At 44.8% G+C, this 17,244-nt stretch overlaps 1 protein-coding gene across 1 annotated transcript in view; it reads right to left on the bottom strand.

Moving 5' to 3' along the window:
- FAM117B (family with sequence similarity 117 member B) overlaps positions 1 to 17,244 on the bottom strand; it is an 85,903-nt gene that overhangs the window by 14,246 nt on the left and 54,413 nt on the right. The window contains exons 5-7 of the mRNA XM_008166883.4: positions 9,892 to 10,035; positions 8,848 to 9,073; positions 5,112 to 5,232 (exon numbers count right to left, since the gene is read on the bottom strand). Coding sequence (XP_008165105.3) covers positions 5,112 to 5,232; positions 8,848 to 9,073; positions 9,892 to 10,035 — 491 coding nt within the window. The remainder of the gene's footprint in view (positions 1 to 5,111; positions 5,233 to 8,847; positions 9,074 to 9,891; positions 10,036 to 17,244) is intronic.

Genomic DNA, 17,244 nt, shown 5'->3' with positions numbered 1-17,244 from the left:
GAACCCTCCCTCCTTCCAGTGCCCGGGGGCTGCAGGAGGTGGTGGCTCGGCCAGGCCGGGCTCAGAGTGGCACGGGAGGCGGAGGCCAATGCAGGCGGCGGGGAGTGGCACATCCCAGGGAGCCCGGCAGCACGATGAGCAGCGGGGATTACTAGTTCCTGCCCCCCCAGGGTCGGGGTCCGTGCCCCTTCAGGGCTGGGCTGGCTGCCCCAAGATTGGCCGGAATGCCGCCCCTTACAATGTGCCACCCCAGGCACGTGCTTTCTCGTCTGGTGCCTGGAGCCAGCCCTGCCATGAGGTCCAATCATTTAGAAACCCTATCCTTGGGGGTGGACTTAAACCTTCCCTGCCGAGCTCTGTCATTCACTGCAGTTACAACTAAAGAATTTGGTGCCAGATTGGAGCAAAATCCCTCAAATCCCTGCACAGGAATGAAATAGTGCTTTTCCATGCACTTAGCCACAGGCGATGTGCACCAGAGAGCCATAGCTGGTTCAAGCAGCCCATCACTGATAGGGAGGGAGACTCTCAGGGCAGACAGCTGTAGGATGTCCACCAATTTGTGAGTCTTCTCTTGCAAGAACTCCACCTGGATAATGAGGGAAGCAGGTACATGCTGCAACAGGTCTTGGTATGCCTTAAAATCCTCCGGTACTGAAGGGAAGGATGAGTCAGGCAGCACAGCATCATCCGGAGAGGAAGACAAGGCCCTTCACTGAGGCAAAGCCAGATCCTATTCCAGGGCTGACGGGCCCAGCTGGGACAATTCTGGAGGCTCTGCAGGAAGGAGGACTACTGGTCCCTGTGCCTGCAGTGGTTTGATAGTCTCCATTGCAGACCTGGGCAGTGATCTCACCCTCCAGGAGATGAAAAGTGGGACCTCCACGACCAAGGAGGATTCCATGGAGGCCACAGACATGGATAAGGCATTGCTGACCAGTAGGCACCCGGGCCAGGCACCTCCGTCCCAACCATGAGACGTGCGCCAATCCTGGTACCTGTAATGGTCCAGCAAAGCCCGCTGATGCTGGTCAGGTGGTGGAGAGCAGGAGGATGACGACCCTGATTCAGATGCAGAGGAGCCTCAGGATCCCAGTGATAAGGGCAGAGCAAGACCAGAGGGAGCAAGTAGTGAGTCTGACCTCGTCCATCGCCCAAAATGAGGCAGGAAGCGGTGCTGCCGATGGATGTGGTGCTGATCATGCCGGTGTCGGAAGCAGTCTCAGTCCTGAATTGAAAAACAGTACCGGAGCATCTGAGGGTACTGACATGGAGGGTGGTGAAAGCTGCCGTGGAAGCATTTGCGGTGCACCAGCTGCAGTGGTGCAGAGGAGGTTATCAGTATCTAGGTCCCCCGTACCACTCCAGGACGACAGACCCAAAGGTTCAGTGGCTCATTCGATTGATGGGGCTATAGTTCATGCAGCCCTGGAAAAGTCCTGCACCAAAGGAGAGGTCGGGACCAAAAGGCAGAGGAGGCCTGTAGCTGCCTGGTATGCCACTGATGTGGAAACAGTTGGTACCGACCTCTCCCTCATCGGAGGCCCCTGCTCCAGAATGTGAAGCAGCTGCACTCTCGGAGTCCGAGGGTGATCTCCGGCCCAAGGAGGGCCTGGATACTGAAGCAGGCCACATGGCCTGTTCTAGTAGGTGCTGCTTCAGGCCAAAGTCCTGAGCCACTTGAGTCCGTTTCTTAAATGACCTGCAAATCATGCAACAGCAACACTCTTTGATGTGGGCCTTGCTGAGATAGAGCAAGCACTATGTGAGGGGATCGCTCCCCCACATGAATGACAAATGTTTAAAACCCGGTGAGAACATCACCAAGGGAAACAAACTACTATAACTAACACTAAGTATATATAACAAGAGAAAAAACTAAATTAGTTGAAAGGTTGTTAGGTTGAGACCACACAGAGCTCCGATTCCAGCCATGGGTGGTAAGAAGGAACCAAGGGAGGGTTGGGGCAGCACCACCTCATGTAGCCAGGAGAGGGGCCATGACCACAAGGCATGAGCCCTGCCCCTCTATGGGTACTGCTAGGCAAATTTCTCCAGCTCCAGACTGCTGGGCACACCCACATACTTATGTGAAATACACAGCTGCATCTACTTGAAGAATATGAATTTCCCAGCATACATTCCATGGCTTGCAATAGGACAGGAAGATACATTATGACTGCTAGCACTCGAGGGTTGATATCTAAACAATTCCTAAAACTCTCAGTGAAAATAAAAAATAGCAGCTGCACAGTCTCTCTGCACATTTCCTTCTGAGACCTACGACGTTTGTAAATTACAGGAAAGTACCTAATGAAAAGGCATTTTATAATTAGGTGTCAATTAATCAGGGCTAAGGAAACTACACTAAGAGTAAAAAAGAAAAGTGATCCAAATTCACTTCTGGTGTAACTCCACTGAAGTCAATGAAGTAATGTCAGGAAGGAATTTAACCTCCGCCCTGTAGCGCCTCCAGTGACCAGCATGGGTCTGCAGGAGCCCTTCCTCCTTTTTATCCTTCTGAATCTATAGGTTCCTGAAATAAATACCACACAGGCTTTTTTTGTACAATACCACCCCTTCTCCCAAGGTCTAATTTAATGGCATAAAACACAAAATCTTAGTCCTCGGGGTTCTCTTCTCCCCTGAGTCTGCTCTCCCTAGCCCTCAGCCTTCTTTTGCCCTCTGGCTTTCAGGCTCAAACCTTTCCCTGGTCAAGGGTCTTGTAGAGGACATGTATAACTCCTGCTCACAGCAGCTCTTCTGAAGTCTCTGCCATAGCTTTCTTTGGTTGTCCTTTACTTAGTTTCTCTCCCTCTCTCTGCAGCTTCCTGCTGCTCTTGTAGGGGAATCACCTGATCCTACTCAGGTGTTCCTATTTTATAATTAGGGTTGGCTGGCCCCAGGCCTCTAGCCCTTAAAGGGGCAAGCCACCCTGTTACAGTGATATATTTAGAGTGTATAAATTAGGGTTACTTGTGGCACCTTAGAGACTAACACATTTATTAGAGCATAAGCTTTCGTGGACTACAGCCCACCTCTTCGGATGCATACAGAGTGGAATAAATATTGAGAAGATATATATACACACATACAGAGAGCATAAACATCTCCTCAATATTTATTCCACTCTGTATGCATCCGAAGAAGTGGGCTTTAGTCCACCAAAGCTTATGCTCTAATAAATTTGTTAGTCTCTAAGGTGCCACAAGTACTCCTGTTCTTTTTGCGGATACAGACTAACACGGCGGCTACTCTGAAACCTTAAATTAGGGTTGCCAATTAATTTGAGTTAATTGTGTGAGTTAACTACAAACAAATTAACTTGATTAAAAAAATTAATTCATGATTAATAAAACCCCTTCATACTTTGACCACCATTCCAGAGGACATGCTTTCATGCTGATGACTCTTATTAAAAAAAATAATGCATTAATTACATTGGTGACTGAACTCCTTAAGGGAGAATTGTGTCTCCTTGTCCATGGTTTAACCCACATTCTGCCATATATGTTGTGTTATGGCAGTCTCTGATGATGACCCAGCATGTGTTGCTCGATTTAAGAACACTTTGCATTTTGTCAAATCTGCAATTAATGAAGGTACCAGTACAAGATTTCTAAAGATAGCTACAGCACTCAACCCAAAGTTCAAGAATCTGAAGTGCCTTCAAAAATCCGAGAGGGACGAGGTGTGGAACATGCCATCAGAAGTCTTAAAAGAGCAACACTCTGATTTGGAAACTACAGAACCCGAACCAATAAAAAAAAAAAAAAAAAGAAGTCAACCTTCTGTTGATGGCATCTGACTCGCATGATGAAAATGAATGTGCATCAGTCCGCCCTGCTCTGGATTGTTATCGAGTAGAACCCATCATCAGCACAGAAGCATGTCCTCTGGACTGGTGGTCGAAGCATGAAGGGGCATACAAATGTTTAGTATATCTGGCACGTAATTACCTTGCAACTCTGGCTACAATAGTGCCATGCGAATGCCAGTTCTCACTTTCAGATTACACTGTAAATAAGAAGCAGGCAGCAGTATCTCCTGTAAATGTAAACAAACTTGTCTGTCTTAGCGATTGGCTGAACAAGAAGTAGGACTGAGTGGACTTGTCGGCTCTAAAGTTTTTAAATATTTTTATTTTTGAGTGTAGTTATGTAAAAATAATTCTATATTTGTAAGTTGCACTTTCACAATTAAGAGATTGCACTATAGTACTTGTATGAGGTGATTTGAAAAATATTTCTTTAGTGTATCTTTTGATTTAGCTAGTGCCAGCAGCACCAAGGAATGCTGGGTAAGGGTTTCTCACCAGTAGAAGGGCAAGGAAATCCTAACCTCAAGCCCACAGAAAAAGGCAGTGCTGAGACTGGAGCAGTACTGTACATCTTGGTATCTGTGTAAGAGGACTTAAGCACAGAGGGTTGTCTCAGTACCACTGATAGGTCCACTGGAGGATTAGGCTTTAGGCACTGAGAAGCCATATGAATCTGGAGCCACAAGTGTCCCTCCCTTCTAGTGTGGGGTGCAAATCATAGCAAACCTCACACCAGAATATCGAGTGGGTCTCCATCAGACACAAAAGGCACTGAATATGGAGATCAGTCTCCGGTATGAATGACTGGCAAGAGGGAGCAACTCTTGAAGCCCTTAGAGGGCTAAGGGCCTCACATGGTCCCAATGAGAGTCAAAGACTCCCTTGGTAAGGGCAGATAATGTATGCAGCACTATCCCCTGCTACTCTATACTAACCTACTATACAAGAGAATAAGCAGCTAGAGTAAGGGAAGAACTAGCCCACAGACACAAAGGCAAATTCCATTCGCAGCAAAGGAAGTGAAGGGGATGGGGCAGGATGATCTCTCATGCACCACCTCCAACGTACACAGCTTTTCAAGACAATTCCATAGCTCGATGCCAGGAGCACCATGTTCTACAAATGGGACTACAAAGAGGCCCTTGTAGAAGTAGTAATGTTAACAGTAGTAGTAGTAATAGTTAAGAGACTGAGGAGCAGTTTCTGTGTCAGACACTGAACTAAATTAACTGATGTCAGATCAGCCTGAATGATAAATGTTATATTTCTTATGAACTGAAGAACTACTTACAAACTTTCCTCAAAGACTTTCACCTTCTCGCAGCCCTCAGGAGGTTCACGCTTGAACATGTAGCTGTTGTTGGGTTTTGGCGAGGTAGCATATTTGGGCAAGGGAGAGTTGTTCCCATTCTCTGTGGGAAAAGAATATCAAATTACTCAAATATACCAAAATATTTAAATGAACCCACTTATTTTAAAAGAAAGACAAACAAATCCAAACTGCCTTCATTACCAACATTACAAAGTTAAATCAAGAGTTTTCCCATTCCCCGTTACCCATGTTCTTTGGAACATTTTTCTCCTCCACCTGTAGATGGACTCCTTCATATATCACAACTCTCAACCTCCTCCCTCCCACAACTCCTTTATATTCTTTTGAGACCCCTGCATATGTTCCACAGCACCCCAATTTTACAATCGCACATCTCAATCTTAATCACAACCTATCCAGCCAAGATGACCGGACAGGTCTCATTTGAGGTCTATCAGCAATGCACCTTAAATCAGGACAGGTTGCTGCTGAATTGTGTTAAAACTTTTTAATCACACTTTTCTTTGTTAACACTATTTATACAATTTTTTCAATCTTTTTCTTTATAACAAACAAAACAAATTCTAGATTATCAACATACAGAACAGATACCATAGATCCAAAACAAAACCAAAATATTTACACACCTTTTGGATTGCCATATGTTAACTGCAATATTCCCAACAGACAGATTTTTGTGGCACGTATCAAAAACAACAAAAAATTAAAAAAAAAAAGATTAAGGAAATTAAAAGCAAGAGGGAAAATGGAGCATGTGGATTCATGCCTTTCATCCAGTCCTCCTTTAGTCAAGCAGTTCTAGGAAATTGTCCCCAACAGACACAGATTTTTCAAGGCTGTGCTGTCTTTAATCACATTTTTCATCTGCCGATCTCAAAATGTTTTTTAAAGCTGGATAATTGTTAGCAGCCCCATTTTACAGATTAGGAAAGGTTAGGTGACTTGCCCAACATCACATAATGAGTCAATGGTGGAGCCAGCAAGAGAACTCAGGGATTCTGATTGCTCCAATAAAGCATCTACTGAACTACATTGCATCTCCTACTTCCTGTTGCTGAATAAGCAAAATAATGTATAATTGGCCGAGTTTTGGAAGAGTGGCTATTTTAACAGGTCTATACTCTCTAAAAGTGACTTGATTTGGGGTGCCTCAATTTTTGGTTGCCCAACATGGACCACTTTAAAGGAGTCTGATATTCAAAAAGTGCTAATGCAAAGCACTTTCCCTGTAAAGGGGGAGGGGGGAAGCAAGATCCCTTATAGGTGTTTCAAATTGGGGAACGTAAAATTGACATACCCTAAAATCACTAGTCACTTTTGAAAGTTTAGGTTAATAATATCTGTTAAGATGTCTTACCCGAAATCCAATTTTAGTTAGTGTAATGTTTATATAGCACCTAGTCACCAAAATCTCTTGCCAGGTAATTTACAGATAAAAGGGAAGAAAAAAAAAAAAGTAATTTCCCCCTGTTTTTAAAGGTTTATCTTTTATTTTATTATAAGCAGAACTCAATTCTACTAAATAAAATGTCATTCATAAGCCCAATGATAGCAAACCTTTAGCTAGTAATAAGATACATTAATAAGCACAGTATTAAAAATCCAGTAACCTTTGGAAAAAAATTATGAAAATATTCTAGATAGTAAGCTTTATAATTTGTAATTACTAGTAATATCTTTATAAAAACGAGACCTTTGCTTATTAAGAATTCAAGTATGCTGTTTTATTCATCTTGCAAAATCAATGGGAGATAGCACATGTTGGCCTGATATAGCAGGTCTGTCTGATTAGGCCATCACAATTAGTTACCCTAGAGATAGATACAAACAGAGTCTTCGAGTGAAGACTAAGCAGCAGCAAGAGATGAACCCTTATTAAACAAAAATCCTTTTACTGTTACCATCTAAATGTTCCTAGTAATCAAAGAAAAATTAAATATAGCAAATAAGATGCACCGAATGCTAGGGGGTGCATGTAACAGGCAAGTGTGTTTTTCTACTATTAGGCATTCACTACTTTCTAATTGGCAGTTTAAACATACAGAATATTCAACAATGCGCAATTCTCCCATTAAAGGTCACGTTTTATATGATGGGATATGATAAAATGGCTATTAATAGCATGTTCTCCTGGGATTTATTTTAAGGTATAGCTAGAACAGAGACAAATTCCCATGTTAAGATGACATTTTCCTTATAAGTAAAGGAACCCTATGCTTTTATTCTCAGTCTATGAAACACAAGAAAAAAGGAATGGGCTACAGAAACCCTTGTCAGTGAGTTAATTTAAGTAAGGTTTTTGTAAGCATTCATTTTCAGTCTCAGATAAAGACATATCAAAACATAAGTCGCTAAACCTACTACAGAATTTATGAAAATATTTGTCATGATGTTGCCATCAAAAAGTAACCTTATATAATGGGCTAATTTCAAAAAGTCGGTAAACTGACAGGTTCCATGGCAAGTTCCATTTATACTACTTCCATCTTGATGTTTATCAGTCACTGGTTTATTAAACTTTTAGAGGAGTTTGGGTAGTGTTTTTCACTGTTGTCCATAGGCTGTCTTTTCTTCACCATTTATGAACACAAATCATCCAAGTGCTCTGGCAATTTTTTAGAAATGTGTGTGTAGTACATAAGAATGGCCGTACCGAGTCAGACCAATGGTCTATCTAATCCAGTATCCTGTCTCAGACAGTGGCTGGTACCAGAACTTCAGGGATAGTGTACAGAACAGGCAATTTTGGAAATTTAGGGTCACGCCAAGTATGGCATTACATCCCTGATCATCTTGGCTAACAGCCACTGATGAATTTATCTTCCATAAACTTACCTAGTTCTTTTCTGAACCCAGTTATATTTTGGCCATCACAACATCCCATGACAATGAGTTTCACAAAATAATTATGCATTATGTGCAATAGCTTTGGGTTCTGATAACAGGAAACCTATAACTAAATAATCACACAATGGGTCTGATCCAACGTACACTGAAGTCAACAGGAGTCTTTTTATTGACGTCAGTGTATGTCCGATCAGCCTTATGCTCCAAATAGCATGTAGACATCACTTACATATGTCCAAAATATATTTGTAAGGAAGTTTACAGGTCTCTTTTTTTAAAGAAAAGAAAAAAAGAAAGAACAAAAAACAGAACAACATGCGTGCACACACACCCACACACCCCAAAAAGCCTGCAGTAAGTTACCCTTATGGCTTGTTTGGTAGCAGCTATGGCAACATGCACCTCATGGTCTGCAGAGTTGGAGCTCACAGTCTCAAACAGGAAAAAAAAAAGAGAAATATAGTATGCATTGTCCTTGCATTCTCTAAAAACTAGCTAAAGCAGCAGTTTCTGATCAGAATTTCCCCCTCTCAATTACCAAACTCTGATAGGTGTATAAGAGTGCACATGCACACAAAATATCTTCACACATGGAGGAATTGGGAAAATAAGGTTGCCTAGAAGAAAAAGAAAAGTTAACTTTCCATCACTGTACAAGGGAGGTGAAAACTCCTTCTCCTAGTATACATCTTGGGGCAGAACAGTGAATGAGGAAAATCCATCATTTGAATATGGGTGGCTACCGGTTATTAAAGAATGAAATAAATACTAAGACCAAGTGCTGAATAGTGCAACTCTTTCTTAAATTGTAAGAGCAGCATAACAGTAGAGCCCATTTATGTAGTACCTTTATCTCTGGAGTCAGCAAGAAGGTCATCAGCAGAGCAAGGGCTCTCCTCACTGCCCTCATTTGAGATAGTAAGAAACGAGGTGGGGGACACAGACTGGGAACGGCTGCTGTTGTTACTGCCTCTGTCTGCTCCACCGGGTGTTTGGGTATCCATGTTGCGAGTACTGCTACTGCGCTGCGCCAGCGGAGGGGGAGCACGGTGCCCATCTGGAATATCTTGCGGCTGTTACCAACAAAACAAAACAAAAAAAATCATACTTTTTCATATGAGTGAAGCTGCCCATCTCATCAGGAAAGGGATTACTATACAACTTAAGAAGTTTCTTATACCCGGTCCACTACATAACAGAAGCCTATTCGGAGGAAGATGAATTATTGTACTACAACAGATGATATGATAGGTCAGACTTCAGGAGAGTAAGAAATTCCTTGAAGAACAATACACTTAAAGAAAGCCATGAGGACAGTGTTTTCCAAAAGGCAACAAACAGTCATATGAAAACATAGCTAGGCAATCACTGAAGAGTAACAATTTAATATAAAACACCAGTGGTTCCTTTTTGGGGTTGGGCTTGGGTATGTGAAATAGTTACTTTTGAAAGTCACTTATAACAACCATGAATTCTGATGCAAAATAGGCAAGAATTTTCCTGATTTTTTTTTTGGGGGGGGGGGGAGGAGGGAGGAGAAAGAAGCAAACAAACGCTATAAAAATGACTAAAGCAATTCTCACCAAAATAAGTTTTAGAGAATTGTTCCTTTTTCTGTTGATTACTTATGGCATAAATACCTCAGTGTAAACATTGTAAACATGAAGAGAACAGCAAAAGATTTAAAGGAAGTTATTTTCTATTCATGTGGTGGTAGAAGACAGTTAATCATTAGGAAATTTTTTATTCTGCTTCAGTAGTAGAAGACAAGTTAATCATGTGCAAATTTACATTACCAAGTTTGTACAGTAAGTCAATGTGAAAAGAAAAATTCTCTTAAAAAAAAAAGCTTATTTTGAAAAACAGTTTTTTGGGGGCAGTAGATACTTACAATCAGCTGTTCTTCCTTGCCTCCTGTCTCCTTAATTATTATCTCAATCTCCTGATTCAGCCCCTCTATGCTGTTCCGGAAACGTGATCCTGTCGATTTGGTTATGGGTATAACAGGAACAATTACACTTTTTGGGATGGGAGCCTGGAAAACCAAAGGGAAGATGAGTAAATAAATATTGTAGATTTACACTTAAGAAAAAAAGCTAAAAAATTAAAGAATACTGTTTTCCACGGAAAGAATGTTTATCAAAACAAAGCACAAACTTAGTTTTGTTAAGACGAAAGATGTGCCTTTAGATGAAAACAGATATTCTGAGATGATTTTGCAAGTTTATATGCAACAGGAGAAAAACTATTAACTAGACAATTTCTAAACAGCTGCCTAATCTTGAAAAGTCTTTTCCTGACCACTACCCAGTCTGCCTCCAGCTCCCACGTTGCTCCACAACACAGGAAAGCTAACCTTGAATGCTTATTGTTATTAAGGAATAAAGGAAGAAAAACCTTTTGCAATAATAATAAAAATCACCGTAACCCATATTAAGAAATTTTCCATTTGGAGAAGTAAATTTTCCTCAGAAATACCTTGCTGCTCTCTACCTGGGATTTCCTGGATTTGTGAGTACTCTACTTTGGAAACAATGTTATTTTAACAGTATTTTTTTAAATGTAGTTTAAAATGCTCAGTTCCAATCCATCTGCATTTCACTTACTGTATATTCATAGCCTTGCTGAAATTGTAAGGCAGTTTTGTTAGCAAAGGAAATTATTTTTTCTCCTTAAAAAGTACCTCCAGAAGGTTACTTTAAATTTACACTGACTTAGTACAACTGATGAAGAAAAAAATTACATAAATACAGGTCTATGTTTTGTTTCCTCACCACATATTAGATATGAAGACATGGAATGCCCATCTAAAGTACTCTTTTTTCAGACCTCACATATTCACATTTTACTGGAGAGCCAACAATTATTGCACTATTTTTTTTTTTTTTTTTAAAGGGAGACAGTGCTCCAGTCTCAAAAAGCTTATAATCTTACCTGGACAAATACAAGACAACAGTACAAATACAAGAATGCATAGAAATTTTGGAGATCACTAGAAATAGATCACAAAATATGTGCATTTTAAAGGATGGATTTAGAAGAAAGTTTGTACACTACCCACAGTTGGCTGGCAAAAATATCTACAGCATTGCAAAAATGAGACACAAAAGGAAAGTATTATAACATCACTTGTAAATGACTGGGAAGAGTACTAGTAAACAAGTGCCAAAGAAATTAAAATAATCTCATTAAGTGGTGGGGTCCATTGTCTGGCTTGTTGGAAAAAGTGTGTGCCACTTTAAGGGCTAGAGCACCACAGAGCTACTTTTGACTGCAGCTACAGGTCCTGCCCCCCTGCAATACATGCCGCTGCAGGAAAAGCCCTTTTTCACCTGGACCAGGTGGAGCAGCACCCACCCTCGGGAGTGGTGTTACACTGGGTTTGTCAGGATCTGCTATGGGCATTGCACTAGTTGCTCCTTTCTTTCTTTTTTTTTTTTTTTGGGGGGGGGGGGGGAGGCTGTAAAGGGATTTTACCCTTAGGCCTGGTCTACACTACGGGTTTAGGTCGATTTTAGCAGCGTTAAATCGAATTAAGCCTGGACACGTCCACACAACGAAGCCCTTTCTTTCGACTTAAAGGGTCCTTTAAACCGGTTTCTTTACACCACCTTCGATGAGGGGATTAGCGATAAAATCAGCCTTTGCGAGTCGGAATTGGGGTAGTGTGGACGGAATTCGACGTTATTGGCCTCCGGGAGCTATCCCACAGTGCTTCATTGTGACCGCTCTGGACAGCACTCTCAACTCAGATGCACTGACCAGGTAGACAGGAAAAGACCCGCGAACGTTTGAATTTCATTTCCTGTTTGCTCAGCGTGGAGAGCACAGGTGACCACGCAGAGCTCATCAGCACAGGTAACCGTGATGGAGTCCCAGGATCGCAAAAGAGCTCCAGCATGGACCGAACGGGAGGTACGGGATCTGCTCGCCATATGGGGAGATGAATCAGTGCTAGCTGAACTCCGTAGCAGTAAAAGAAATGGCAAAGTATTAGAAAAGGTCTCCAAGGCCATGAAGGACCGGGGCCATAACAGGGACACACAGCAGTGCCACGTGAAAGTTAAGGAGCTACGGCAAGCCTACCACAAAGCCAGAGAAGCAAACGGAAGGTCCGGGGCAGAGCCGCAAACTTGCCGCTTCTACGCGGAGCTGCATGCCATTCTAGGGGGTGCAGCCACCACTACCCCAACCGTGTGCTATGACTCCGTCAATGGAGAAACACACAGGGAAGACAGTTCGGGGAACGAGGAAGATGAGGATGGAGGTACTGTAGGTAGCTCACAGCAGCAAGGAAGCGGAGAAACCGGTTTCCCCAACAGCCAGGATATGTTTGTGACCCTGGACCTGTAACCAGTAACCCCCGAACTCACCCAAGACCCTCAGGGCACACAGGAGACCTCTGGTGAGTGTACCTTTGTAAATATTTGTAAACATTACACATGGTTTAAAAGCAAGCATGTTTAATGATTAATTTGCCCTGGCAATCGTGGCCAGTACATCTACTGGAAAAGTCTGTTAACGTGTATGGGGATGGAGCGGAAATCCTCCAGGGACATCTCCAGAAAGCTCTCCTTCATGTACTCCCAAAGCCTTTGCAAAAGGTTTCTGGGGAGGGCTGCCTTATCCTGTCCGCCATGGTAGGACACTTTACCACGCCAGGCCAGTAGCACGTAGTCTGGAATCATTGCATAACAAAGCATGGCAGCGTATGGTCCCGGTGTTTGCTGACATGCAGACAATATCCATTCCTTATCTCTCTTTGTTATCCTCAGGAGAGTGATATCATTCACGGTCACCTGGTTGAAATGGGGTGATTTTATTAAGGGGACATTCAGAGGTGCCCGTTCCTGCTCTTCTGAACAGAAATGTTCCCCGCTGTTAACCACGTGGTGGGGGGAGGGGTGAAGTGATCATCCCAGAGAATCGTGTGTGTGTGTGGGGGGGTGGTTTACTTGGGTTTGTGCCGCATGTTAACCTGGAAACCGCAGCCCCTCCTTTTACATTGAAAACCCATTTTAAATGGCCAACCCAATTCATCCTTGATATGGGAAATGCGCTGCTGTTTGAAACCTTTCCCGCATGTTAAGAAGGTTAAAAAAGCCAAAAGACTGTGGCTTACCATGGCTGCCTGCAAGCCGAAATATGTTGCCTGGGGCACTGCGTGAGTGATCTCTCACACCAAACCAGCAGGCAGAGGAAAAATGCGACCTTGTAATGAAAGAGTGTACCCATTGTTCTCTAAAATGTGTCTTTTTTTTAAACCACCTCTCCCTTCTCCTCCACCAGCTGCAAATGTTTCTCCTTCGCAGAGGCTAGTGAACATTAGAAAGAGAAAACGGAGGACGCGGGACGATATGATCACGGAGCTCCAGATGTCCTCCCACGCTGATAGAGCACAGCAGAATGCGTGGAGGCAGTCAATGTCAGACATGAGAAAAGCACAATATGAACGAGAGGAGAGGTGGCGGGCTGAATGGCGGGATGAAAAGAGCAAGTGGCGGGCTGAAGATGATAGGTGGCGTCAGCTTGCAGACAGACGGTAAGAGTCAATGCTCCGTCTGCTGGAGCATCAAACTGATATGCTCAAGCGTATGGTTGAGCTGCAGGAAAGGCAGCAGGAGCAGAGACCGCCGCTACAGCCCCTGTTTAACCAACAGCCCTCCTCCCCAAGTTCCATAGCCTCCTCACCCAGACGCCCAAGAACACGGTGGGGGGGCCTCTGGCCACCCAGTCACTCCTCCCCAGATGATCACCCAAGCATCAGAAGGCTGGCCTTCAATAAGAGTTAAAGTTTTAAAATGCAGTGTGTCCTTTTCCATCCCTCCTCCCCCACCCATCCCAGGCTACCTTGGCAATTATCCCCCTACTTCTGTGAGGAATTAATAAAGAATGCATGAATGTGAAAAAACAATGACTTTATTGCCTCTGCAAGCGGTGCTCGAAGTGGGGAGGGGAGGGTGGGGTGGGGTGGTTGGTTTACAGGGAAGTAGAGTGAACCGGGTCGGGGGGGGGGGGCGGAGTTTGGAGGGTTCATCAAGGAGAAACAAACAGAAGTTTCACACAGTAGCCTGGCCAGTCACAAAACTCGTTTTCAAAGCTTCTCTGATGCGCACCGCACCCTGCTGTGCTCCTCTAACCGCCCTGGTGTCTGGCTGCGCGTAATCAGCGACCAGGCAAGTTGCCTCAACCTCCCACCCCGCCATAAACGTCTCCCCCTTACTCTCACAGATATTGTGGAGCGCACAGCAAGCAGCAATAACAATGGGGATATTCTTTTCGCTGAGGTCTGAGCGAGTCAGTAAGCTGCGCCAGCGCGCTTTTAAACGTCCAAATGCACATTCCACCACCATTCGGCACTTGCTCAGCCTATAGTTGAACAGGTCCTGACTACTGTCCAGGCTGCCTGTGTACGGCTTCATGAGCCATGGCATTAAGGGGTAGGCTGGGTCCCCAAGGATCACGATAGGCATTTCAACATCCCCAACGGTTACTTTCTGGTCCGGGAAGAAATTCCCTTCCTCCAGCTTTCGAAACAGACCAGAGTTCCTGAAGACGCGAGCATCATGTACCTTTCCCGGCCATCCCACGTTGATGTTGGTGAAACGTCCCTTGTGATCCACCAGGGCTTGCAGCAGCATTGAAAAGTACCCCTTGCGGTTTATGTAGTCGGTGGCTTGGTGCTCCGGTGCCAAGATAGGGATATGGGTTCCGTCTATGGCCCCACCACAGTTTGGGAATCCCATTTCAGCAAAACCATCCACTATTGCCTGCACGTTGCCCAGAGTCACTACCCTTGCTATCACCAGGTCTTTCATTGCCCTGGCAAATTGGATCACAGCAGCCCCCACCGTAGATTTGCCCACTCCAAATTGATTCCCGACTGACCGGTAGCTGTCTGGCGTTGCAAGCTTCCACAGGGCTATCGCCACTCGCTTCTCAACTGTGAGGGCTGCTCTCATCCTGGTATTCTGGCACTTCAGGGCAGGGGAAAGCAAGTCACAAAGTTCCATGAAAGTGCCCTTACGCATGCGAAAGTTTCGCAGCCACTGGGAATCATCCCACACCTGCAGCACGATGCGGTCCCACCAGTCTGTGCTTGTTTCCCGGGCCCAGAATCGGCGTTCCACACCATGAACCTGCCCCAGTGACACCATGATTTCCACATTGCTGGGGCCTGTGCCTTGTGAGAGGTCTATGTCCATGTCAATTTCCTCATCACTCTCTTCGCCGCGCTGCAATCGCCTCCTCGGCTGGTCTGAGTTTCGCCTTGGCATGTCCTGGCTCTGCATATACTCCAGGACAATGCGCGTGGTGTTCATAGTGCTCATAATTGCCGCGGTGATCTGAGCAGGCTCCATGATCCCAGTGCTAGCTATGGCGCCTGGTCTGAAAAAAGGCGCGAAACTAGTATCTGACGGACCAGGGGAAGGAGGGAGGGCGGGCCGAGTGACAACATGGCGTACAGGTACAGGGAATTAAAATCAAGAACGGTGGCTGTGCATCAGGGAGAAACACAAACAACTGTCACACAGAATGGTCCCCCAAAGATTAAACTGAAAACCCTGGGTTTAGCAGGCCGTTGATTTGACGGAGGGAGGGGGAAGCAAATGAATACAGAGCAAATCTATTTTTTACATCTTAAGACGACGGTGCAGCGTGACTGATAGCCCTCGGCATCTTTCTGGGTGCTTGGCAGCAAATACTGGGCGCTTGGCAGTTAGTGTATTACGATGGCCTTCAGGCCTATTGCACAATCTGCTGCTCAGGGAAGATTCTGCTAATGTGCGATGATCCAACTTGTAATAGGACGGTTACCAGTCGTAATACACCATCTACTGCCAAAAGGCAAGGGGCTGGTGCAATGCAGCCCTACGGCTGCCAGCCCCACAGCTGCCAGCACCCAGATCGCCGATGAAGGCTACCAGTCTACTGCACCATCTACCGCCAAAAGGCAGTTAGCTGCTGCTGCTGTGTAGCAATGCAGTCCCACGTCTGCCGGCACCCAGATGACATAAGGTGACGGTGAGCTGAGCGGGCTCCATGCTTGCCGTGGTATGTTGTCTGCACAGGTAACCTAGGTAAAAAGGCGCGAATCTATGGTCTGCCGTTGCTGTGACGGAGGGGGAGGGGCCTGACGACATGTACCCAGAACCTCCCGCGACACTGTTTTGCATCATCCGGGCATTGGGATCTCAACTCAGAATTCCAATGGGCGGCGGAGACTGCGGGAACTGTGGGATAGCTACCCATAGTGCAATGCTCCGGAAGTTGACGCTAGCCTCGGTACTGTGGATGCGGTCTGCCGACTAGAGCACTTAGAGCATTTTATGTGGGGACACACACAATCGGCTGTATACAACCGATTTCTATAAAACCGGCTTCTATAAATTCGAACTAATTTCGTAGTGTAGACATACCCTTAGTGCCAGATTGGCCAAGGCGAAGGTGGGGTTTTTTTTGCCTTCCCCACAGCAGGTTAGGTTGAGGGGCTTAGTTGGGCAAACATGAAACTGGAGTTAGGCTATGATGCCGCAACTCATTATGTAAATGTGGGGTGGATGTCCAGTGCAGGTACTCCATAGGGAAGGGATACAGTGATCACATTACATGGATTGGTAAAGGATTTAAAGGAGGTATTCTTTAAAGGAGTAGAAATGGGGGCGGGGAGTTGGGGCTCTTATGTCTACCTGCTGCATCAGTTCCCCCCCCACCCATTGCCTCCCCTTAATCCTCATTCGACCAGGGGAGAGGAAACAGAGGGGGGAAGGGAGGGAGATGGTGAAGTGTCAGCAACACGTTGGCCGGGGACCAAGATCGGTAAAGGAGAGGACTGATGAAAACCTCTGTGTATACATTGAAATTATTATGGAATTACCTGCACTGTACACTTTTATCCACTGGGTACTCCCAGAAATTTAAGAATAAAATTGTGGCCTAATTAAACCACATCCAGTGTTTCCTATCCTTCTTCCAGCGTAGCCAGACAATACTTTTAGAGTCTCTTAAACAAAGTAATCCTCATTAGGGTGGTGTTGCCAACATGTGACCTTAATGTGGGGCCTGAGCATGACATAACAGAGGAAGAGATGACAAATGCAGTCCAGAGAACAAAGGCAGCGGGACCTGATGAAGTGACGGCAGACCTCGTGGAAGTTTGGGAGTGAGAAAGGCACAAGATGGACCAGCAGAGTGGTTAAAGCAGTGATCCCCAAACTTTCTATGTCGCACCCCCCTTACCCGT

The sequence above is a fragment of the Chrysemys picta genome, chromosome 11 (assembly GCF_011386835.1).
Source record: "Chrysemys picta bellii isolate R12L10 chromosome 11, ASM1138683v2, whole genome shotgun sequence".
Lineage (NCBI taxonomy): Eukaryota > Metazoa > Chordata > Testudines > Emydidae > Chrysemys > Chrysemys picta.
The sequence above is the reverse complement of the archived record's forward strand: the minus strand, read 5'-3'. Positions and strand labels throughout refer to the sequence as shown.